The 27,618-nt window shown below is 34.6% G+C and overlaps 1 protein-coding gene across 1 annotated transcript; it reads right to left on the bottom strand.

Annotated features, from left to right (window-relative positions):
• Positions 1 to 27,618, bottom strand: LOC120336058 (uncharacterized). The gene is made up of 9 exons (XM_078110224.1): positions 27,228 to 27,618; positions 25,632 to 25,948; positions 17,715 to 17,882; positions 12,414 to 12,581; positions 5,428 to 5,595; positions 2,202 to 2,328; positions 1,381 to 1,450; positions 532 to 614; positions 1 to 8 (listed from the first exon to the last, which is right to left on the bottom strand). Exons 1-9 carry the CDS (start codon positions 27,616 to 27,618, stop codon positions 1 to 3), a joined length of 1,500 nt encoding a protein of 499 aa, XP_077966350.1.

The following is a 27,618-nucleotide window of genomic DNA, read 5'->3' as shown; positions in this document are numbered from 1 at the left end:
TCACAAAGCTAAAAACAAATATTTCAACTCAGAAACAGATGTGAGAGTGTGTGACACCTTATTTGTAGCAACAAAACTTTTTGAAAACCTCTTGCTCATGACAAAGAGAGCACACATGCAAAAGATTCCGATTTAAGATTTGACCCGTCAATCCATTTAGTGTGGACAAATCAACACTCAAATTGTTTCCCATCAAGCATAAAATCCTAATCCGACAGTTTATGTTGACAGTTCTGACAAAGCTGATCTTAACAAATTATGCAAGAACTCAAAGTTCCCAATGTCCCACTAAACTGTTACATAAATGGGATTCTTTATTGTGGGAATTTTTCAATACTTTATGTTTATGGAAAAACAAAATTTTTTGTTTGGCCTAGCTAGATGTCTGAAGTTGGTTATATGGCCCACCGGCAAAAAATGTTGCACACCCCCTGTAATATTCCAACATCTCAATGGTTCAGCACTTCCTCATAATTACAAGCATTTAACTCAGCCCAATGCTATCTAATACTATTAATATGGATGACTTACTATGCTGAGTTCGCTTTGCAAATTGTTCAGTTACTTCTTTATCTGATTGTTCTGCTTCTTCTTCAGACAGTGGGAGTTCACTTCTGAAGATAAAAATGGAGAATGCGAACGCATTGATTTTGATCCATTGGTTAAAATAACAGACCCTATTACTCTGTGATAGATAATAAGTTCAACACTTCAACCACTAGGCCAGAGGTTCCCACGACGCGAAAATTAACAGAATTGTGTTAAACATAGCTGATATATGATTGAATTTTTTACATATTTTATTTATTATAAATGTTTTATTATTTCTCATTTTAAATGATGTGTATATGAAGATATATTCTTATCAACAAGCAAAGCTGAGCAATTTGTCGACTTGACATCAGATTTTAATGACTTATATGAATTTTGCACCTGTTCGGAATGGCCACAAGTGCAACCTCCTATCTCTGCAAAATTGAGTTTTCAGCAGTGGTGTCAATCAAAACAAAATACCGGTTACGTTTGGATATAGATAGAGAAATGCATGTGCATTTTAAGTATAACATCTCGCTTTAAAAAGATGTGTTCAGAGCAACTGCCGCACACCTCTCATTAAATAAATAAGTTTGAATGTTTTTAATGGCATGCTCTTTTCTTCAGGCGCACATATTGACAAACTTTAAAAAGCATAAAATGCACATTAACGATCACAAAATTCAGTTTTATCCAAAGGCAGGAAGTTTCATGTACGTGTACCACGATATTTTCCCTGATAATTTAGCGCCGTACGAACATAAAGTTTGAGAACCGCTGCACTAAGCCATTACTGTCCTTGACAATTGGAAAATCATACCAATTTAAAGTACTGTTATATCTAACCTGGGGCCTCTTATTTCTTGTAAAGTCTCCACATTTTCTCCAGTATTCTCAAAACTGTCATATGGTGATACTGAAAAAGAATAATAAATAATTATCAAAAGATTATAGTATTTAGGAATCCGTTTTGAGCTATGTAACATCGTTTATCAGAAACTATGATAGAACTTCCTATTTTACCCGGAAAAGAAAGGTAAATCAATAATGCGGCTTATACAGTGAACCATGGCCTCTCATCCGTTTACCAGTGCATGATTGGGAATGTGATTAATTAGCTAGTTATTTGTTTCAGATACATGAACTTGATGGTGAAGGAAGCTCAATCAACCAGTGGGTACATGAACCACTATTTGACGACATGAAATTCAGCAAACCTCTCGCACTCAATTATCCCCAAGATCCGAAACTGTGAACCGAGCAAGATAATCAGATTGGTATGCCAAGCATCCATCCATAACAATGCTCTGCAACCAAATGTAACAACTTGGAGACAATTTATATTTTTCCATGAAATTAATTTTGAATATCCCAGATTTATATTCAATCATATCAGACTGAAAATTTGTTCAATATTTCCATATTTATATTAAACAATTAAAATATAAAATCTGTTTGAAGAATCACAACAGGCTATATAACATGTTGCAAGATGCTGTTGAAGGATATGCCAGATTCAGCAGCAATGAAAATATATTCATTTAACATTAAATCCCCCAAAAAATGAAAAATACTTGATGACCATAACTAAAATACTTGATGACCATTACGTACGTACTCATCATACCATAGCACCACTCAATTTGAATAACATATTTATAACTTACCAAATTCAGCTTTTGAAGTTGTGGTCGGAAGTTGTTTAGAAAAAACATTAGTTGTAGCATCTGCTGACTTGCTTTGACTTTTGAGTGTTCTATCCAACAGTTGCATACCCAACCTAATTTCTAGTACCTGTAATGAATAAAATTTTTATACGAGATTAGCACTAAGGACGCAGAGCAATATTTAAACGAACAACGGTATCTAATGATTTCAGTGCTAAAATTGAATGCATTTTCCCATAAAACCATACTATATAAAAGTGCTGCTTATTTTATTAAGAATTCTTCGATTTATTGAAAAACTTTCAAAATTTGCATACTTTATCTTATCTTTGATAACTCACTAAACTGACAGTCTAGTGACTTGGTAGTTCATTAAAATAAGAATTATTGTGAAAAATTGGTAAATTCATTTCAAATTTAGACTTTTGCTTAGCGAACACAAATGAATCTAGATACAAAACCTTGATATTGTAAAATTTTTGTTATTGATTTCATTTGATAAAAAAATTAAAATTAATCTTCTATGCAGTAGAGCAAGATGAATGATAAATTTTGGGAACTAAAAAAATGTACTATGAAATTGTTCTTTTTAACAAAACACAAATAAACCTAAATAAAAAATAGCAAATATTGAATATGTACGACACAATCACATTGACTGCGAGGACATTATATTTTAATATAAATACAATACACTTTGGTGAAACTTAGAAGTGTTCAGTCCAGCATGAACAATTTAGACTTGCAGTTTATTTCATATTTCACTCAAATTGTTGGTTTTATGTCTGTCCCATATTTTATATTTAGTTTATCGCAGAAAGAATTTCAAACCTCAGATCCAATTTCATTCAATTGATTCTGCAATATTTCTTTATCTTTATCTGCTATTTTCCATTCTTGCAACCACAAATTCTTTGTAACATTAGGAAGCAGATTTGCAACTGCAACAATTTCTACATGGTTAGCAGTTCGATTTTCATTCAGTAACAAGTGATCAATCTGTTGAAATAAACAAATACAAAGAACAATCTGATATGGATAAAATATATAACAGTCATATTCATCATAGTTTTGCCAAACCCATATTATTCATATTACACAGAAATGCATTGTAACATTAAATACAGCCTGGTGCTAGAAGTTGGGAGTTTTCATCAAGGGAGAAACGATAGTTATCAAAATTCAATGTTTTCGTTGTGTAGCATTTTTTGTGGTGAAATCAATTGTAATTCATAAATTGCTAACATTTGTAATCATCAAACAAAATTGTAAAATAATTGTTAACTCAGAGCAACACAGTCAAAATTGTAATTTCATAATCAGACAAGCTCTTGTGACATTAAAAAACTAGCTGGGTTTCAGAAGTCAAAGGTTGTTTTGGAAGGTAATTTCTTAATTCTATACAAAAGACTAAAAGATGAAGTTTGTCACAAGGTTTGTTGTGGAAAGGTATGCTTAATTTATGCTTAACTAACTATTTATGCCTAACTGGCCTGTCTCATTAGAATTTGCTTAAATACAAAATACAACTGCTCACCAGGGTACCGGCAGCTGATTAGATTAGGTACGAGTTTGAGTTTTTAAGGATGCATAAGGTAGGATATGCGAAGCGCAGGCGTGTATAAAATGTTAACCAATTAATTTACCCATTTGATAAGAAGAGATTATGAAACATGAACCTCTTACTGTCATTGTGCTTGAGTAAAAGATGAGTACCATAACTCATGTGTGTGAAATATTTAAGATTAATGATTCGAATCAATAAATTGAATATTCAACAAAATGCAGGTAATAATAAATACTATAATAAAATATACTATAATATGAAACAGTTATTCAGGGGTTTCGAAACAAGCAGTTAAGGAAATGTTTGACAACAATTGTAGAGGTGTAACCATTCAAAATAAAGGTAATTGTAGTGCACAAAATATGACATTTATAAACACTAACTAACTGGTTTGATATTAAGGTTTATTGTACATATATGGCTTGGAAATTATTGTTTTGAATGCAATACTGCATCCAATAATATATAGGTGATATCCTCAGAACACTCCTATCTATCCCATAAAATATGTCCATGCAATGGTACCAATTAGCAGAGAAATACATTATAAAAATAAATATAGAATGAGATTTAACAAAGAATGACTATTCCAGGTACTGAAGACTCAATAGCTATGAATCTGGTCAATTGTTTAGCTGAAAATGCAAGAAAATGGAATACCAACGCGTCATTAACTGATGGAGATGGGGCAGCAGCGGATTGGTAAGAGGAGAGCATGAGTTTTTTATATTTTGCATTGAACGCTTCATGAGTGGTGACTGAAATAAATGTAATATTCTGTGACACAAGCTTATTGAAATGAACAATTCTATATCTGATCAGGTGAAAACTAAATGCAGACATGGAACAAATAAAACTTCCAATGTTGCAAATAAATAGAATTTTAGATTTGTTATCATTCATTATTTATTGTTTAAAATCTGTTACTTTCTGTTCCAAATTTTGATCTATTTTTTCCATTTTTACTGTTGAACACTCAAACTAGAAAGCAACTTTTGGAGATGATAGGATAACATGGGAAATACAAATTTACACGCATGGGCGTAATGTCATAGTAGTAAGAGCTTTAGATTTGACTGTGTTTGCATTCCAGATTGCACAAGTTCAAATCACTGAACACAGGGTGTGATAAAATGGGAGGCCAATGCCGAACTGAAACGCTTAAAGATTTTCAAAAAATAGTAACTCCTTTTAACAGATATGAGGGGACAATTATAGATGTCCTGGTTTAGAGTGAAAGCACATTTCCCTCGAAAACTATATACGAAAAATATATAGGTATTGAAAAAAAAGAATACTTTGCTCATTTGCCTTTCATTCAAAATCAATTGTACTTGGAACTTGGAAAAAACTAATATGCTTTAGGTACAATGTAAGACAATTTTAGGTATTTCACACAATCATAGGACAGGACTCAACAGAACCTGATTGGTCATAAGAATAGGTTATTATATGTTTCAAACAAATTTACAAATGAACAAGTAGGCCTGGAAACTAGTCTCAAAAACGATAAACTTAAAATTGTAGAGGTTTTTCATAAATTCCATCATGTAATCCAATTTTGGGTTATGAAAGTGTAAAACTATAACATATTGAAAAATCAAAATTTCCTCCAACCCTTGTTGAAACGTTAATTATGTCATTATTATTGTGGTATACCTCTGTGTTTCCCAAGGATGATTTGAAAGCTTGTAGTTGATCTGATGACAGGTTGCAGTTGCCAAGGCCCAAGTATTTAACACAGGATTGATTGGAAAGTATTTGTCCAACTGATGATAAACCCTCAACTCCCATGTTTGTGTTTTCATACAGCCCCAACTGCTTGATCTATAAAGAAACAAGAATAATTTATAAACCATAAAATCTATAAATGATTCTCTACTGAGTGAGAAATAAAAAATTATGAACTTCTCAAACTGAAAGTAGTTTTCGATACAAAATATACCATTAATATTTCATAGAAAATACTGTTGAATTTAAAAACAAAATCTGAACTACAAAACTAGACATATCAGAATTAAAATCTGTAAATTTGGAATAGTTGAATCCCATGTTAACAACTGCACGATGAATGAATGATTGAGCAATTATGAAATCCTTAAAACTCATAGAACAGAACAAAAATCAATTTTGTTATGATATCAAAACAGTCACACTTTCATGTATGAATTCCAAATTTCAAAAGTCAAAAAATGTTTTGACCTGCCTTTGCTCACTATGAAATGAAAAATTCCTAAAAAGTTTGGCATTTGCGAAAATTTTTCGCAGTTCTTGCAGGGAAGTGCACTTTTAGTTAACAAAGAAAAATTGTAAGCTCATACTATAGCTTAAAATACAAAAAATTTGAAAATAAATTGGACAAAAACTCAGCTAGTTCTGTGAAGCTTCATTGAAAATATTCCTAAAAACTTTTTTAGTTCCTGATCAAGCATATTTATTGTGCACAGCGTATTTTTATTCAAAAATTTGAGTTTAAGTAGCTTTCGCTGGTAACAATCTAATTATAATTACTCAATATCAAAATTTCTAATAGTTCATGATAATTATATAATTTATCCTTTTGCATCTTATAGGCCTACTGTTTTTTATTATTAAATTTGACAACAGTATAAACACTAATACATCATTAAATGTTGACCTAACTCTGAATGGCCTTGGGGTTGCAGGTCAAAATAATTGCATTTAATGAAGTGGTAGCACTTGGCATTAATACACAACATAGTGAAATTCATATTCAAATTTGACGAAACTTTGTCAAAATCCGCATTTTGAAAGTTGAATCACCATTGTAACTTTAAATATAGCCTGGTTGGGAGTTTTTATCAAGTGAGGATCAATAGATATGAAAATCCAACGTTTCAGTCAAGTCAAGATTTTTTGTGTTTCATATCTTGGTAGCATTTGAAATCAATAAACAGAATTGTAAATTTATTTTTACTCTGCGAAAATTTCTCGCAGCTTTTGCAGGGAAGTGCACTTGTAGTAAACAAAGAAAAATTGTAAGCTCATACTATAGCTTGAAATACAAAATGTTTGAAGTTTTGTTTTTTCACTTTAATACAAAAATCACCATTGGGTGAAATAGCGATCGGGTCGTTGCTGCAAGCCATGTCAATTGGACAAAAACTCAGCTAATTCTGTGAAGTTTCATTGAAAATATTTCTAAAAACGTTTTAGTTCCTGATCAAGCATATTCATTGTGTTCGGCGGTTTTTTATTTGGAAATTTGGGTGGATCCGTCTGGTAACCATCTAATTATTTAACACATATAAAAATTTCTATAAATGGTTCTTTACTGAGTGAGAAATAAAAAAAAACAAGCCGGTAGTCACCAAGGATCTCCGCTGATAGTTGGGGCCCGCACTTAGCTACTTACTGCCATCCATAGAAACTTGAGGATCTTTAACTGTGGCGCAATTAACTAAGTGAGCGGGTTGTTTAAAAAGTCCAATTCATTTTGAGCGCTGCACGTTTTGTAGACAAGCTTACGTGACTGATATGCGGTGACTAAAAATTGGAAAGAATCATGTTCATTAAAATCCGTAAGGCTTCTCCAGTTTATGGAGTATCAAGACCAAAGACGACTTATTGGAAAGCGTATTTTACTGTGCAGAAGGTAGCATTCTTGAAATTTCATATTTCAACATAGTTAACAAGTGAACGACGATAAGTTGGAATTTCTCAACGATCGGCGCGTTATTCGTCGTTGTCATGGAACCGAAACCTCCATCCGGGTTTTCTATCAAACGCACTATACTAGGGTGACATAATAACCCACATGAGAAATTTCATCCTGATTAATCAAAAATCACATTTGGTGTTGTTTCATTATAGAATTAACCAGAAAAATCCTTTGGCATATTGTTATATCACCAATGTCACTGAATTGTCCAGTGTTCTTAGTCGACTAGCAAAGTTGAATGATGTGCTTGGCAGTCTAAATTATTATCTGGATTTCTATCTTTTTGGTCACGAATATATGCTAACAATTTTGGCATCATAGAAAACTAAAAATCGAATTAGCTTAGTGGCTATGTCTGATAAATAATATTAACCCCAGGTTGAGAACCCCTGATATAATTCATGTCGGGTGTTTTTTGCAGCCCGCCTGAACAGTATTACAAAAAATGCTGCCTATATGTCAGAACATTTAGTAATTACCCTCCTGTACCTCACATTTGGTAATCAATCAATCTGCAGTTATTTATTTGTAAGTTATTTTGCAAATTGACAAATTCAAACATATTTTAACTGAATGTGGGGGGAGGGGGGTACCACAATGCTTGCTTGATATGTCGGCAAGTTTTGTCGGTGACAAAAGAATATAATTTAAAACAGCATTTTAGAATCTTGTGAGCAATGAGCATTTCCAAAGTTAAGATTCTGCTTTAAAAATCCTATAGCTGTTCAAAAGCACTCACCGTATTTATTCGCAAATACGCCGAGTTTGAAACTCAAAAAAAAAGTTGCCCAACTAGAGGGACCGTCTTATGTGCGCATAACTCAGATATCACCAAAAAATCGGCTCCTTCGCGCATCGAGACTTTGATCACGCAACGAAATGATATAATGCTGACTTGCCGGTAATTGCAACAGCTACAGACCATGCTTAATTCTCACGATAAAGAGCGTGAACGCACACACCACACACGCGATCGCTTGTCTAGGTGTGATTGTCTGATCATACACGTGACCGCTTGTATTTGATTAAATTTAATTGTATCTTTTGCATAAGAGCAACAGCATTGATCTACCAGCCGTGTCGTGGTCAAAACGTTATCATTTGTGCACAAGTAAAGATCAGATAGAAGTTTCAGGTAGAATAATACTCACAGCATTGATTCTTAACAATAAAACTGTAATTTCAATCTTTTTGAACAACCCTTCACGGTAACTGAAAGGTTGAAATAACATATGAATATGATGTGATAAATACTGTGCTGTACGTCCATGGGTTAGGCAACAGCTGTGTTTTCGTTTTTTTCCTGAATCAGCAAAACGGAAGGGTCAAAAATCAATCACTTTATTTCGTGGTAGCCGTTTTCTTTCTGAAGTGCCGTTATTGGGCAGGGAGTGCTTCATTGCACCGGCCACGTTTTTGTTTTTAGGATTAAGACAAATAACAGCTGGTATACAAAGTCAATTAAATAATCGGCAGACACTTTGGCATACATTATAAAATATATCAGCCCATATATGAAGCTCACACAAATCATGTTTGAGAAGACTTGCGAAAAATAGCCAAATTTATTGCCGTGTCCGCTCAGGATATCTCGACTACCTTAATATAAAATAATGATTGTAAAATATTTTCAATCAAAAATGTCCTCATGTTATACGTTTGGTACTTCAAGTCGGCGCTGATTTAATTCCTTTCATGTTGGCAGTAATTTAGTTGTGCCACAAAGTGCTGTCTTCCATTACGATAAAACAGAAAATATAATAATCGAAAATTGTTTTAATCAAAATGTGGACAGCGGCGCTAGAATGTGTGTGCCATATACAAGAAGGTAGCGAATCGCGATATTTGAATATTAAATTTGAATTGAACATCATTGACTGTAATAGATGCGTGCGCGTGTTACGATTTGTGGAAACGGCGTATATGCGAATTTTTATAAATTCACTATTTCGAAGCTGTTATTAGGGAGTCGGCTTATCCGCGTGATAGGCGTATATTCGAGAAAATACGGTACATTTGCGGAAACACTTTTTCCGTTATGAAGAGTTTGAAATCTTACACTAAACGTAGATATAGAAAGCCTTTTGCTGGTTTTAGTAAGTTTTTTGGTGGTTTTTGCATGTTTTAGCTTGATAAATGACAAGTACTAATCAGCGTGGCTAATCAATTTTGTGGCCCCTGGAACCGACAACCTTGGACCACCCTGTTCTAGACCTTACCATTGAATTTGAAATTGAAAAAATAAATCAAACTACAAAAGTTGACATATCAGAATCGATATATATTGGGTGAGCCACTCAAACACTGAGGATTCTGACCCGTGTTGTCAAATAGATCGAAAGCTTGAGCTTTATGAAATCCTCAATACTCACAAAGCAGAAAACCAACATTAAAATATTACTATGATATTAACACGGCCTATTTCAAATTATTATTACAAGTAGCTAATGGAATGCTGCTTCAATAGAGTAAAGTATCATGGCCCCTGTTTGAGTGAGTGACCATAGATTTGTATCTGGCTCCTATTCTGTTGCCCGAAAATATTGAACTTGGAAAATGTATTTTCTCTCGTCATAAACAAAATAAATAACAATAAACAAAATTGTAAAATTGTTTTTAACTCAGAGCAACATAGTCATATTACGGTAATATTTCAAAAACAGAAATGCTTTTGTTGTCCAACCTTCAATGTTGGAAATAAGTAGCTTTTTAGAATTGTTATCATTCATCATTTAATGTTTGAAATCTGTTACCTTCTGTCCCAAATTTCAATCTGAATTGCATTCAAATTTTCAGAAAAATGTGTTATATGACTCTTTTCAATGCCGTTCACTCCAAACCAGGTTATGTACAATTGTTTACTGATATCTGTTAGGAGGAAATACTATTTCCTTCTTCCTTTTTAACAGATATCAGTGAACAGTTGTACAGGGCCTAATTTAGAGTGAATGGTGTTGATAAGAGTCAAATAGTACATTTTTCTCAAAAAATATATTTAATGATAAGTACTCAAGAAAAGAATACTTTGCTAATTTGGTTCCAAAATTTTTTATTCAATCAATTAAACTTGGAAAATCATCAGAAAAAAATTGAGTATGATATAGGGAAGTGGTTCCCAACCTTTTTTTTCGCAACCCCAATCTTCGTAAAATCAACACTTACAGATACTCGCGACCCCGCAACAAGAAAAGCATTAAAAACCATACCTACGAAGTTAATTCGTTCCTAAATCCCTTCGTAGGTAGGGACACATTTTACCTGTAAATGCCCTAATCTGTTCTAAGATCCCACAAAACTACTATACTATTTGTATAAATCATATTATGGTTAAAAACCGTAACTAATACATGTTAGAACTAGATTACGGCATAATAAATAGAAAGGATATATTCATGGAAAGAACAGAGAAATAACGAATAAAAACAATAAACTGTTTGTTCGCTTATCTTTGGTGTCAGTCGACTAGGCTGGGCTAAGAAAAGACCGTGGAGATCGGGAGTATAGCTTTCGAAGGAGGTGAGACGAAGCGACAAAAGTCGACAGTTGAGAGCGACCGTAATACGGAAATGAGCACATGCACATGAATTTCAAACTTAGAATATACTTTTTTTTTACTTTCTGTTTTTTTTTGTTCTTTTTTTGTTTTTCTTTTCTAGGTCATTTATTTTTCAGTTCAATTTTCTTTTGTTTAACTGTTCCGCGTATCGTCTTCTCACTGAAGTTAGCTAGGGAATCAAACTGACTGTTCAGACACATTGTACGTAACCGCGGGAAACAAACGAGCCAATGGGATGACAGGTAATTTCTGGGTGTCTGACGGCAGCTGGCAGTGGCTCCAATTATATTAATGAGAAGACTGCGCCTGTACATCGTTTGTCAGTTTTTGAGACTATGGTGTAATGTTACTGAGGCACAGCCGCATGTCATCTTCTACACTCAACCTATTTCTGTGATTTGTTTTAAGTACAGCCAATTTTCTTGACTTTCCGGATGTCATTTTAGTGAAAAATTTGTGATAATGGTTCAGTTATGTTTTATATTAATTTGAAATGTACCGGTAAGTAACTGCTTTGGAAAATTAGCAAATCTTCACATCCTTATTTATTCTTATATACGTATGTTTTTGGTTTGGCAAAATCAAGAAATTCTTTCTCCCTGCAGTCAGTTGAACAGGTGATGCAAATCTACCAGCAATCCCCTGACTATCTATTCATCGTTATGCAATTTACGACACCGGTACGTTTCAACGTTACGTTACCGGCAGACTGATATGTAATAGACAGAGGAACAACGCATCAGCGCGATACAATGATCAAGCGTAGTGGACATAACTTAAAGGTAACTTAAATAACTATCTCTCCCTAAAACTCAAGCTATTATGAAACCGAATTCAACCGTAAACATAAATTATTTAGCCTGCAAGCGCACGTGTAAAGACTGTTGCCAGATCAGGACCAAAGACAACAATACTTCGAATTGAACAACACGCATAAAAAAGCTGAAAACGTGGATATATCATTGACGTTCCAATCACTAAATCGCATTCTCTACCTGACCTTTAAAAACGTCACTTTACTAATTTCAAGTTATTGATAAATATAAGCGAACTAATGTACATTCACAAGAAGTTAGGCGCCCCGAAAAATCTGCTCGCGACCCCATCCGGGAACCACTGATATAGGGCAATTTCGCGTATTTCACACAATCACAGAACAAGACTCAACAGAACCGAATTGATCAAAAGAATTGGTTATTATGTTTTTCAAACAAATTTTCAAATAAACATTCAGGCCTGGGAACTATTATTAAAAAGATAAATTTAAAATTGTAGAGGTTTTTCATAAATTCCACCATATAATCCAATTTTGGGTTATGAAAGTGTAAAACTATAACATATAAAAAAATCAAAATTTCCTCCAACCCTTGTTAAAACGTTGATTATGTCATTATTATTGTGTTATACCTCTGTGTTTCCCAAGGATGATTTGAAAGCTTGTAGTTGATCTGATGACAGGTTGCAGTCGCTAAGTTCCAAGTCTTCAACACAGGATTGATTGGAAAGTATTTGTCCAACTGTTGACAAACCTTCAACTCCCATGTTTGTGTTTCCACTTAGCCCCAACTTCATGATCTATAAAGAGACAAGAATAATTTATAAACCATGAAATCTATAAATGGTTCTCTGCTGAGTGAGAAATAAAAAATCATGAACTTCTCAAACTGAAAGTAGTTTTCGATACAAAATATACCATTAATATTTTATAGAAAATACCGTTGAATTTAAAAACAAAATCTGAACTACAAAACTAGACATATCAGAATTAAAATCTGTACATTCGGAATAGTTGAATCCCATACTGCACGAGATGAAAGATTGAGCAATTATGAAATCCTTGAAACTCATAGAATAGAACAAAAATATTGTTATATCAAAACAGTCACACTATGAGATGAAAAATTCCTAAAAAGTTTAGCATTTGCGAAAATTTCTTGCAGTTTTTGCAGGGAAGTGCACTTATAGTAAACAAAGAGAATTTAAGCTCATACTATAGCTCAAAATACAAAAAGTTTAAAAATTAAGTTTTGTTTTTTCACTTTAATACAAAAATCACCATTGGGTGAAATAGCGATCGGGTCGTTGCTGCAAGCCATGTCAATTGAAAAAAACTCAGCTAATTCTGTGAAGTTTCATTGAAAATATTTCTAAAAACGTTTTAGTTCCTGATCAAGCATATTCATTGTGTACAGCGGTTTTCTATTCGGAAATTTGGGTGGCTCCATCTGGTAACCATCTATTTTTTTTTACACATATAAAAATTTCTATAAATGGTTCTTTACTGAGTGAGAAATAAAAAAAAAAAAGCCGGTAGGCACCCAGGATCTCCACTGATAGTTGGGGCCCGCAATTAGGTACTTATTGCCATCCATAGAAACTTGAGGATCTTTAACGGTGGCGCAATTAACTAAGTGAGCGGGTTGGTTAAAAAGTCCAATTCATTTTGAGCCCTGCACGTTTTGTAGACATACTGACGTGACTGATATGCGGTGACTAAAAATTGGAAAGAATCATGTTCATTAAAATCCCTAAGGCTTCTCCAGTTTATGGAGTATCGAGACCAAAGACGACTTATTGGAAAGCGTATTTTTCTGTGCAGAAGGTAGCGTTCTTGAAATTTCAAATTAGTTAACAATTGAACGACGATAAGTTGGGAAAAAATGGAAATTTCTTAACGATTGGCGCGTTATTCGTCGTTGTCATGGAAACGAAACCTCCATTCGAACTTTCTATGAAACACACAATACTAGGGTGACATGATAACCCACGTGAGAAATTTCATCCCGATTGGTCCAGACAGATACACAGACAGAACGACTGATAATAAAAGGGTCTCCTAGAGCGGAGATCCATTATGAACATTTACAAACTGGAAGTGGTTTTTCATGGAATTTCTAGGCTTTGATTCACGATATTCTAGTAATATTCTAGACCAGGGTGGTCCAAACCCAGGCCCGCGGGTCAGATGGTAATCAAAAATCGCATTTGGTGTTGTTTCGTCATAGAATTAACCAGAAAAATCTTTTGGCATATTGTTATATCACCAATGTCACTGAATTGAACAGTGTTCTTAGGCGACTAGCAAAGTTGAATGATGTGCTTGGCAGTCTAAATTGTTCTCTGGATTTCTTTTTTTTTTGGCACGAATATATGATAACAATTTTGGTATCATAGAAAACTAAAAATCGAATTAACTTGATTGGCTATGTCTGATAACTAATATTAATGTCATGGCCTTACAATATATTTCATGCCGGTTGTTTTTTGCAGCCCGCCTGAACAGTATTACAAAAAATGCTGCCTATATGTCAGAACATTTAGTGATTACCCTCCTGTACCTCACATTTGGTAATCAATCAATCTGCAGTTATTTATTTGTAAGTTATTTTGCAAATTGACGAATTCAAACATAATTTAACTGAATGTGGGGAGAGGGGGGGGTACCACAATGCTTGCCTGATATGTCGGCAAGTTTTGTCGGTGACAAAAGAATATACGGTAATTTAAAACAGCATTTTAGAATCTTGTGAGCATGAGCATTTTCCGAAGTTAAGATTTTGCTTTAAAAATCCTATAGCTGTTCAAAAGCACTTACATTTGCGGAAACACTTTTGCCGTTATGAAGAGTTTGAAATCTTACACTAAACGTAGATATAGAAAGCCTTTTGCTAGAAAGCCTTTTCACTTTTTCCGTTATGAAGATTTTGAAATCTTATACTAATCGTAGATATAGAAAGCCTTTTGCTGGTTTTAGTAAGATTTTTGGTGGTTTTTGCATGTTTTAGCTTGATAAATGACAAATACTGATCAACGTGGCTAATCAATTTTGTGGCCCCTGGAGCCGACAACCTTGGACCACCCTGTTCTAGACCTTACCATTGAATTTGAAAAAATAAATCAAACTACAAAAGTAGACATATCAGAATCGATATATATTGAGTGAGCCACTCAAACACTGAGAATTCTGACCCATGTTGTGAAATAGATTGGAAGCTTGAGCTTAATACTCACAAAGCAGGAAACTAACACTGAAATATTACTATGATATTAACACGGCCTATTTCAAATTCTTATTACAAGGAGTTAATGTAATGCTGCTTCAATAGAGTAAAGTATTGTGGCCCCCTGTTTGAGTGAGTGACCATGGATTTGTATCTGGCTCATATTCTGTTAACCGGGAATTTTGAACTTGGAAAATGTATTTTCTCTTGTCATGTACGATGTTAATGTCTTCATTTCTCACAATTCTTTTGTATATTTGTAATATAATTTTGGCGCTAGTGGGAACATATCAAATAGAAAGGCCTGCTGCCGTTTGTACGAAATAGGCAGAGCAGCCCAGGACAGGTGTCTGGCAGATAGCAGTTACATCATTGAGAAAACATGAGCTCAAGGCTCGGGATAATTTTATATGCTTAGAACCAGATCATGTTCGTTTCATTGGACTACACATACAAATTTTCAGGGAAGTGGTTGCCAAAGGGGCATATCTGCTGTAAATTTACAGGATATATATGCATACTGGCTATTTTGCAATTGATGATAATTTTCTGCTGTTACATATATATTTTCAAACAACTTCATTGATTGTAGGAATCATGTTAATTTAAGATTGAGTAAAATTATATATCACTCAAGGGAAAAGCCAGTGGGGGAGATTACATGGGTAATAACCATCATTTTTTAATTTTTCACGATTCAAAATTTCTGCCTCCTACTTAGAACAAACAATGCCTCGTTTTACTTTCAGCAAATCACAGTATTGCGGTCAAAACTATTTTATTCTGTGCACTATCACCTAAACGCAATTATCACCACAAGTTTTTATTTGTCTTTACAGCATCATATGCTTTCATAGCGCTGATAAAAATGCTTATCTCCGTTATTATCGAGATTTTACCTTACTCATCATCAATCAGATCGTGTCTTTGTGTATATAAATGATTAAAATGACTGATATTAGCGAGTCGCAAATGACTTTCAAAATTAATTTTCACGATTTCTATCGCTTTATTTCTAAACGTTAGCACATAGAGACAATTTTTAAGATATGGGTTAATATTCCGCGACTTACCGTATATTAAATTAATTTGGGAACCACTTTTATAATCAAATGCGGGCATATAAGAAATTGTTTATAGACATAAAATAAAATACGAAATGTATTAATATTTTGAGTCACATCAAAAAAATGGGATATACATGCATATATCATTTGTTTATTGTCTGTAATCATGTCATAGTTCGTAACTGACAATTCTTGGTAATTTTGTTCTTGTTATATTTCATTTACATTCGTGTCTGTGCCATATTTCATATTTGAATTATATGGTAGCGTTATGTAGGACATCGAAAATGCAAGATTAGAGAGGTTGATGTTACCTCCGTCTTTCTGAAGCAATTTTTTTGCGCAAACGACGACATTTTTGTGGAAAAATTCACTTCACAAAACAATGCGTGTACCAGTTAGCTGAATTATCAAATATTCAGTGAGTAAAAGACTGAATATTTTATGAAAAAAACCAAACAAAATAGCTTGGCAAATTAGGTGGCCCATACCTCTCTACTTTCCCACAGCATTTATAATCAATAAATAAAAAAAATATGTGATATCATTGTTAACTCGAAGCAACCTAGTCAAAATTGAAATTTAAAAACAGACAAGGTCTGGAGACAACCAGCCAGGTTCCTGAGGTCAAAGGTTGCTTTGAATGGTAATTTATGAATTATTTACAAAGGACTAGAACTTAAAGTTTATCACAAGATTTGTTATGAAAAGGCAATCTTAATCTATCTCTCATAGACCTCATCTGATTCATTGGGATTTACTAAATTACAAGTTTACGGCAGCAGAATTACTGTATATTATGTCAAAAGATTTATAGTGTGAATAATGCTTTGGCGACTGAAATATTTGATCCAGTCAAAATTAAATTTGGTTATGGAACACTTATCATTAATTGTTTAAGAAATATTATTTTTGGTCGAAAGTTTTATTTCCTTTTTTTCCTTTTTACTATCGAACACTCAAACCAAACAGCATTTTTTGGAAATGATAGAATAACATGCGAACTATGAATTCACATGCATGGGCGTGATGACCAATGAACTTGACTGCGTTTGCACAAGTTCAAACCACTGAACACAAGCTGTAACGAAATGGGAGGCCAATGCCGAACTGAAATGATTTTTTCTTTTTTAGAAAATAGTAACTCCTTCAGTGGACACTTGTACAGGGCTTGGTTTAGAGTGTAACCGTGAATAAGAGTCATAAGAATATTTTTCTTGAAAACAATATTCGATAAGTACTCAGGAAAATGAATGCTGCTCCTCACTGCCCATTTATTCTAAAATTTTAATAAAAATCAATTGAACTTGGAAGTTTATCAGAAAAAAAATCTTCCCTTGGGTGCATTTTGGGGCAATTTTAGGTATTTCACACAATCACAGGACAAGACTCAACAGAACTAAATTGCTCATAGGAATTGGTTATTATGTATTTCAAACAAATATTCAAAAAAAAGAGTAGGCCCGAAAGCTATTATTCAAAAAGGTAAATTTAAAATTATAGAAGTTTTACATAAATTTCACCATGTAATCCAATTCTGGGTTACGAAAGTGTAAAACTATAACATATTAAACAATCAAACTCAAAATTTCTTCCAACCCTTGTAAAAAAGTTAAATATTGATTATTATTGTGTTATACCTCTGTGGTGCCCAAGGATGATTTTAAAGCTTGTAGTTGATCTGATGACAGGTTGCAGTAGCTAAGGCCCAAGTATTCAACACAGGATTGATTGGAAAGTATTTGTCCAACTGTTGATAAACCTTCAACTCCCATGTTTGTGTTTCCACTCAGCTCCAACTCCATGATCTATAAAGAGACAAGAATAATTTATAAACCATGAAATCTATGAATGGTTCTCTACTGAGTGAAAAAAAAAACAAATTATGAACATTCTCAAACTGAAAGTAGTTTTAGATGCAAAATATACCATTAATATTCCATAGAAAATAACGTTGAATTTAAAAACAAAATCTGAACTACAAAACTAGACATATCAGAATTAAAATCTGTAAATTTGGATTAGTTGTATCCCATGTTAACAACGGCACGAGAATGAATGATTGAGCAATTATGAAATTCTTGAAACTCATAGAACAGAACAAAAATATTGTTACCCGTATATCAAAACAGTCACACTTGCAGGTATGAATTTCAAATTTCAAAAGTCAAACAATGTTTTGACCTGCCTTTGCTCACTATGAGATAACCAAATTCCCAAAAAGTTTAGCATTTGCGAAAATTTCTCGCAGTTTTTGCAGGGAAGTGCACTTATAGTAAACAAAGAAAAATCGTAAGCTCATACTATAGCTTAAAATACAAAAAATTTGAAAATCAAGTTTCGTTTTTTTCACTTTAATACAAAAATCACCATTGGATGAAATAGCGATCGGGTCGTTGCTGCAAGTCATGTCAATTGGACAAAAACTCAGCTAATTCTGTGAAGTTTCATTGAAAATATTTCTAAAAACTTTTCAGTTCCTGATCAAGCATATTCATTGTGTACAGCGGTTTTCTATTCGGAAATTTGGGTGGCTCCATCTGGTAACCATCTAATTATTTTTACACATATAAAAATTTCTATAAATGGTTCTTTACTGAGTAAGAAATAAAAAAAAACAAGCCGGTAGGCACCCAGGATCTCCGCTGATAGTTGGGGCCCGCACTTAGCTACTTATTGCCATCCATAGAAACTTGAGGATCTTTAACTGTGGCGCGATTAACTAAGTGAGCGGGTTGGTTAAAAAGTCCAATTCATTTTGAGTGCTGCGCGTTTTGTGAACATACTTACAGGACTCATATGCGGTGACTAAAAATTGGAAAGAATCATGTTCATTAAAATCCTTAAGGCTTCTCCAGTTTATGGAGTATCGAGACCAAAGACGACTTATTGGAAAGCGTATTTTACTGTGCAGAAGGCGAAGGCGAATTAACAATTGAACGGCGATAAGTAGGGAAAAAAATGGAAATTTTTCAACGATCGGCGCGTTATTCAGCGTTGTCATGAAAACGAAACCTCCATCCGGACTTTCTATGAAACGCACAATACTAGGGTGACATGATAACCCACATGAGAAATTTCATCCCGATTGGTCCTGACAGATACACAGACAGAACGACTGATAATAAAATGGTCTCCTAGAGCGGAGATCCATTATGAACATTTACAAACTGGAAGTGGTTTTTTGTGGGATTTCTAGGTTTTGATTCACGATATTCTAGTAATATTCTAGACCAGGGTGGTCCAAACCCAGGCCCGTGGGCCAGATGGTGATCAAAAATCGCATTTGGTGTTGTTTCGTCATAGAATTGACCAGAAAAATCTTTTGGCATATTGTTATATCACCAATGTCACTAAATTGAACGGTGTTCTTAGGCGACTAGCAAAGTTGAATGTCACGAATATATGCTAACAATTTTGGTATCATAGAAAACTAAAAATCGAATTAGCTTGGTTGGCTATGTCTGATAACTAATATTAATGTCATGGCCTTACAATATAATTCATGCCGGGTGTTTTTTTGCAGCCCGCCTGAACAGTATTACAAAAAATGCTGCCTATATGTCAGAACATTTAATAATTACCCTCCTGTACCTCACATTTGGTAATCAATCAATCTGCAGTTATTTGTTTGTAAGTTATTTTGCAAACTGACGAATTCAAACATATTTTTAACTGAATGTGGGGGGGGGGGGGTACCACAATGCTTGCTTAATATGACGGCAAGTTTTGTCGGTGACAAAAGAATATAATTAAAAACAGCATTTTAGAATCTTGTGAGCAATGAGCATTTCCAAAGTTAAGATTCTGCTTTAAAAATCCTATAGCTGTTCAAAAGCACTTACATTTGCGGAAACACTTTTACCGTTATGAAGAGTTCGAAATCTTACACTTAACGTAGATAAAGAAAGCCTTTTGCTAGAAAGCCTTCTCACTTTTTCCGTTATGAAGAGTTTGAAATCTCACACTAAACGTAGATATAGAAAGCCTTTTGCTGGTTTTAGTAGGTTTTTTGGTGGTTTTTGCATGTTTTAGCTTGATAAATGACAAATACTGATCAACGTGGCTAATCAATTTTGTGGCCCCTGGAGCCGACAACCTTGGACCACTCTGTTCTAGACCTTACCATTGAATTTGAAAAAATAAATCAAACTACAAAAGTAGACATATCAGAATCGATATATATTGGGTGAGCCACTCAAACACTGAGGATTCTGACCCATGTTGTCAAATAGATCGAAAGCTTGAGCTTTATGAAATCCCTAATACTCACAAAGCAGAAAACTAACTTTAAAATATTACTATGATATTAACACGGCCTATTTCAAATTATTATTTCAAGGAGCTAATTGAATGCTGCTTCAATAGAGTGAAGTATCGTGGACCCCTGTTTGAGTGAGTGACCATAGATTTGTATCTGGCTCCTATTTTGTTAACCGAAAATATTGAACTTGGAAAATATATTTTCTCTCGTCATGTTCGATGTTGATGTCTTCATTTCTCACCATTCTTTTGGAAATTTGTAATGTAATTTTGGCGCTAGTAGGAATATATCAAATAGAAAGGCCTGCTGTCGTTCGTATGAAATAGGCAGAGCAGCCCAGCCCAGCCCAGGTATTTGGCAGATAGCAGTTACATCACCAAGAAAACAGGCTCAAAAATATCTAAGACTTCTACATTGTGAGACGAAGCCAATCTTTAGCGCTCAAATTAGGGTTTAGAAATAGGATTTACATATTTATCCCGGGGGAGAGGAAAGCCAATAAGATTGCTCAATCATCATATGCCGAACCACGGCCTCTCGTTCGGTTACCATTTAGTTAGCCAGTTTTAAGATGCATGGACTTGATGGCGGAGAAAGCCGTAGCCGACCAGGGGGTACATGAACCACCTTATGGTGGCGAGGAGTCCAGTCATCTTCTCATGCGTAATCAATCCTGCATGCGATTCGAAACTGCGAACCCATGCATGGTAATCAGAGGTGCGGTGGCAAGCATATTCCTAACTCTTAGCAGAATTTGCCACACTGCCAAGCCATGCGCCACACCTCTGAGAGTTTCTCCATATTACCGGCCAACAAGTCGAGACAGAATAAGTAAAAGAAATTTCTGTTCTTTAGTTGAACACCAATGCTTGCCATAGTTTTATATGCTTAGAACCAGATCATGTTCGTTTCATTGCACTACACATACAAATTTGTAGGTAAGTGGTTGTCAGAAGGGCATATCTGCTGTAAATTTGCAGGATATATATGCATACTGGCTATTTTGCAATTGATGATAATTTTCTGATATATATTTTCAAACAACTTCTATGATTGTAGGAATCATGTTAATTTAAGATTAAGTAAAATTATATATCACTCAAGGGAAAAGGCAGTGGGGGAGATTATATGGGTAATAACCCTCATTTTTTAATTTTCCACGATTCAAAATTTCTGCCTTCTACTTGGAGCAAACAACGGCCTCGTTTTACTTTCAGCAAATCACGGTATTGCGGTCAAAACTATTTTATTCTGTGCAATATCACCTCAACGCAATTATCACCACAAGTTTTTATTTGTCTTTACAGCATCTTATGCTTTCATGGCGCTGATAAAAATGCTTATCTCCGTTATTATTCAGATATTTACCTTACTCACCATCAATCATATCGTGATTAATCAAGATTACCAAAAATGCATGGTTTATTAATGAAGAATTGCCAACTGTGACAGCATCAATGAAATGAACTTTTTCCCTAAGAAAACATCAAATTTATTCTTCGACTGATGAAAACCTCGGAATTGTTTATATACATAAAACAAAATACAAAATGGAATATTATTTTGCATCACATCAAACCATGGGACATACATGCATATATCATTTATTTATTGTCTATAATCATGTCATATTTCGTGACTGACAATTTACGGTAATTTTATTCTCGCTATATTTCATGTACATTCGTGTTTGTGCCATATTTCATATTCAAATTTTATGGTAGCGTCATGTAGGGCATAGGTTCTCAAAGTGCTCCGTACGGAGCCCCAGGGCTCCGCGAGAGAAACCCAGGGGCTCCGCGAGGTATTCGATTACTTTTCAAAATACTGACTTGGCTAATTTAAAACTGTTCCTAGAAGCAATAACAGCTTTGATAAAATTTGACAACAATATAGCCTCGAAATATGGCAAAATGGCGGACTTAAAAAATGACATTATTTATAAGCAGGAGCGCAGCCAGGATTCTTAAGAGGGAGGAGGTGCAAATTTGGAATCGGAAATTTATGCGCAACATTCTTGGCGATTCAAAAAAAAAACGGATAACGAGATTTCTGTTGCGTAAAATATTCAATTCATGACCGATGTGAGCGTGTCTTGTCGTAATAATTTAATTGTGCTCATCGTTACTCACGTTCGATTCCAGATTACTATTAGGATTACTAAAATGAAAGAATACTATTCTAAAATAACATAAACTGCCAACTATAAATAAATTGGAGTCGTATTTTTGCGATCTTGGGATTTGTTAAACTTGATTTGTTCTCCGTCGGTAGTTTTAGAGTGGAAAATGTTATTCTGACGTGAGTCTGCTGAAACAAAACGTATAGTGTTATCTTCCATTTTAAGTTTTAGTTCTAATATTTTAGAATGCCGCTTTTTAATCAAGAAATTTGAATTGCGGATTTACCTCTTTATTAACTATTATTTTTAGCATTTCGTCGCCGATGATTATAATATGGTAACATGTTTTTCACATTGAACTTATAATTCCCCACGAGAACGAAAAAGCAATTATCGTCGTCATTGTGGAACAATACATGTATATGCCGAAGGAAATTTTTGATTTAGTGAGAATAAACACCGGCGTAAAGATGTTTGAGGTTTAAAAACACGCCATGCTGACGAAAACAATCGGCGATTGTAACAAAATGCAATCGCGCACGTTATTAGCAACCTTTTAAGTCTTCCAAAAATGTCAAGAGGGGAAAAGATTCGACGCCTAATTTATTAATATGTTTGTCATGTGTCAAATTTTCGGCTTTAGTATTATACAATTTATCTTTGAAATTTAGATTCATTTATGACTTGTATTAACCCTATTAAAAGGGTTTAGTATTTAAATTGAGTAAAGTACGTTTAACTTACTCAGGAATATTAATCGGAAAGTAGCAATTTTAAACTTTTTTTTGGGGGCTCCGTGAATAATAGTCAACCTTTTCAAGGGCTCCGCAACGCAAAAAGTTTGAGAACCCCTGATGTAGGGCATCGAAAATACAAGATTAGAGAGATTGATGTTACCTCCGTCTCTCTACAGCAGGGGTCACCAACCTTTTCGAAGCCGAGGGCTACTTTTTGGGTACAGATTAAGCCGAGAGCTACCAGTTCAATGTACACTTCTATAAAAGTCAGTTTGCTCGATTAAGTTTCAAATATTGATAATTACTGGTATTTAGTCAAGTAGACCCACTAATAAACTTTAGGATTCTCCAGGATATCAAACGATTATCACAACGTCGCAATAAATTTCTATCAATGACACTTGCATTTAAAAACTGAGTGTTTTCAAATTGATTTTAAAGTGATCACTAGTATATTATCCTAGGAAACCAAAACGCTCTTGGATTATTTGCAAACACTATGCACGAGCCTAAGATAAAACGGACTTAACAGTTGTGCTATCATATTTTACAGAGTGTTGTTCTGCGGCGCGTAACTTGACACTGTAACTCTGAGCGAGACTTGCAGATCATCAGAAAGCCGTGTTCCGTGTTTGTTCCGGGTGAAGTACATGTCAAAAAATGTTGATTAACAAAGATAGGTTGAACCAAACAATAGCTTCGAAAAATGGGATTGCCGTATGATTTAAATCGCAAGCTTTTTCTGCACATACTGCGCTGACATGTGGATAGTTAAGCGTGGTAGATTGTGTGATTTCACTCCGCTTTGCCGTCGCTAAAATCGTCCAGCAAATAAACAATTCAGACACACGCAAACTTTTTTCACAGGGTTAAAAATAAATCCACCTCTCATTCATTGTGAAAATGGTTGATTCCCTATCGTTTTACTGCCATTTTTCCTTGGAATCAATAATTGTATTATTGCTACTCCACAAACCGATGGACAAGCAAAAACGGAGTGGCAGTTCTTACCACTTCATGGCAGCTCCTGCAACAAACGAACAGATGGCAGCTCTTGCCATGGTTTTTGACGCGGTTACAGCAGCACAATTTTCTGCCATTCTTATGTGGCAGCTAAAAAGTCGGTCGCCGTGGGTGTTGCTTGGCCATAGCGGGCTATGGTTTGGGAATACCTCCATGGTTTTGCGGCAGCTGTAGACGTCACAGAATACTTGACACTGTACTTGAAAAAACGCAGGTTTGTGGAAGGTGATATATGTGTGATGTCATAATTGGAAGATTATTAAATGACCCGTCACAGGTCAAATCAGGTTGATTGTAACAATAATTAATATAGTGCGATTCCCAGTTCCCATAGAAGTGTGATCTATACAATAGCAGGACAAAAATTTAAGCTTATTTCGGAACAGTCTTCGGGTGACTCATGTTTTCTTCTCGGGCGACTTGGTGCCCGCAGGCAACGGGTTTGTGACCCCTGCTCTACAGCAATTTTTTTTTTGCGCAAACGAAATTTTTGTGGAAAAATTCACTTCACAAAAACAATGCGTGGAACAGTTAGCTGAATTATCAAACATTCAGCGAGTAAAAGACTGGATATTTTATGCAAAAGACCAAAACAAAATAGCTTGGCAAATCAGGTGGCCAATACCTCTCCACTTTCCCATAGCATTTGCCGTAATTGGACTGCTATAAATCTTGTTGAATTAAGCAAAAAATCAAGTATGGACAGTGGTTTCACCTTTTTGATAGAGTGGAATTTGAATGAAAAATTCCAGTTGGTCAAGGAGCCCACATGTGCAATAGTTCATTGCCTTTTATTGACTAAATTGAATAAACCATGAATATGTATTAAGCAAATCTAATACTGACAAAACCAAATGAACTACTCATGTAGTATTTGAACCAAGATGGCGGACACTGGAGCGCAGAACGAGTAGCAGGTTAGTGTTAGGCCATAATTTCAGGTACAAATACTACGGCAGTCACTAGGCTAGTCCCCGCACTCGTAATAGGACTGAAATAAGTAAAATTGGAATAAATTTATGGCCTAACCCTAACCTGGTACACATGCTACGTTCTAGTGCACATACTACAGGAGCGCTAAAAATTCTGCTCTATGGTGTTTGGCACATACTGTATAGTCAGAAAGTATTCGTCAAATAAGAAATTTAACTATAATAATTACATTTGCGCCACAGACCGCAGATTTCAGGTTTAAAAAAACCAGGTCCATCACAACACTCCGTGTGACAATTCAGTAAATACTTTCAAACCAAAAAGATTCTGATATATAATTTATCATATAATTAATATATGGTGGAATTCTACTATATAGTAGTACCAGTAAATCCAAATATGAGCTGCTTGCCTAAAGCTTTATTTATAGTAAAGACATGAAAACAAATTTTAAAGAATTTAATATCAAAAATTTTACCTTCACATTTGATCCTTTCAATCCAGATGCCAGAGTTTGAAGTGAGGATGACTTGAGATCACATCTACGGAAATCCATTATTAGTGACGTACAGTAGTAAGCTACTGATCCAATGACATGAACATCACTTATGGAGAGAGGATGATCATACATGTTAATTTTATCAAGAGATGATTTGACAATGTCACTCATTCCACTCTTGGCTTCGTTCAATGCAGCGAAAAGTTCCAAAAGATCTGATTTGTTTGATCTTTTATTGAGTTGTAATTGCAGACTTTTCTTGAGAATATCTCGTTTTTCTTCAAGATCCTGAATTTCTGTGAAAATATAAGAATATATGTATACTGATGATACTTGTGTCTGAATGATAAGTTACCATTCAGTAAAGATTGACTTGCAAATAACATTAGCGCTTATCTCTTTTAAATTAGTTATTGGAAAATTAAATCTAGTCAGCCATAGCCAATCAATGTATTGGGCACCTCATTGTACTAATGTGTCTGTTACATTGTTTGGACTAGTGTTTGTTATTGCACTTCAGATTTCCCCAAGCTTAAAACTTTAGTACAAATCCAGTGTAAAATGTGTAATAATAATGATTGATGCGTATTAATGATGCTCGGCTACTTTTGGTTTTGCAATAAAGCACCCAAGTACAGACATGGGCAAAGTATGACCCGTGGGCCAAATCCGTCCCATTGAGTAATTCAATCTGGCCCGCATGATGGTGCCACAACCTAACTAAAACTAAATTTTGATGTTTTAGTTAAAATTAGCTCAAGAAATTTGTTGAGATTGCGATTAAAATTAGTCTTGGCACGAGGCTTATTGTTTTCCACTTTTGCTTTTGTTACACTGTAAATATTGTTCATAAAATGTAACTTTTTACATTACACTTACATCCATGGCCCGCAAGTCTAAGTGGGCACAATTTTTGGCCCCTGATCGAAAAATATTGCCCATCCTTACCCTAGTAGCATCTGGAGCTCTGCCCTATCACCAAGAATTACAGCATTGATGAATTAATTTTTTATATGAACTTATTCATGGATTTGGCTCCGAAAAATGCCCTGTAACAGTGTCCACTGATAAGCTAGGCATAGAGTTACTGTTTCCTAAAATTACAGGAATATTCCTAGGTCAGCATTGTCTACCAAATTTATTACAACCTAGGGCCTAGGTGAAGAGACAAGTATGTGATGTGAACCCGAGATGAGTAACCTAGAATGCCAATACAGTTATTAGGTTGAAATTTTTAACTGCTAGGCCATTGCACTGATTAATTGATAATGCGAGAAACGCCTAACAAATTTTAGATTCGAATCGAGAACAAAAAATGGCTCTAGCTTGAATTTGAATCAACAATAAACAACACATTACCTTCAAGTAAAATTCCAGCTGCTTCATAAACTGTCGGATTCAATAAAAATCCACAGATCATTTTTCTGACGAAAACAAAGTGACCGGTATGAAGATGTTTATCCACGAACTCCTTAAAAGATTTTAAATCCAGTCCAAGAATATAGAAAGATGTGAGCATTTCTTGAATACTTTGATGTTGAAAGTAAAGAAGGTGGATTCCTTGAAAGAGTTTACGATATATTCCTCCAGGAGCCAGAATTGCTAGATCGGTTGCTTCTTCGGGTTTTAGATGAACTTGACGAAAATCATCTTCTGTAAATAGAACTCGTTGTTTTAATGTCCCAATGTATGATAGTTCTTTTAATTTGTCCAAAACTTCCATAGTAATCTCTTGGTGAGTGTGGGGTGATCGTAGGATACTTTGCATGACCACAATCATAATACCACTCATGGTGTTTGGTTTGAAGTCAGATTTGAATTTTAATGCTATCAGCGTGTAAACCAGCATCACAGGGGTAGTGCACAGTAACAAGAGTGCTGGAGCTTCGATTTTTAGAAATTCTATTATTTTCTCGGCTTCTTCATTTCCTTCATATCCAGAAATTATTTCTTTGATGGAGTCCAT

This window comes from Styela clava, chromosome 2, assembly GCF_964204865.1.
Source record: "Styela clava chromosome 2, kaStyClav1.hap1.2, whole genome shotgun sequence".
Lineage (NCBI taxonomy): Eukaryota > Metazoa > Chordata > Ascidiacea > Stolidobranchia > Styelidae > Styela > Styela clava.
The sequence above is the reverse complement of the archived record's forward strand: the minus strand, read 5'-3'. Positions and strand labels throughout refer to the sequence as shown.

Excerpts from the sequence above, each read along its gene's own strand:
- LOC120336058 (XM_078110224.1), bottom strand. The coding sequence starts at position 27,618 with ATGGACTCCATCAAAGAAATAATTTCTGGATATGAAGGAAATGAAGAA. Across the intron at positions 17,883-25,631 it reads TGAAAGGATCAAATGTGAAG|ATCATGGAGTTGGAGCTGAG; the intron begins GTAAAATTTTTG and ends GTCTCTTTATAG. Across the intron at positions 615-1,380 it reads CAAGAAATAAGAGGCCCCAG|AAGTGAACTCCCACTGTCTG; the intron begins GTTAGATATAAC and ends TTTTATCTTCAG.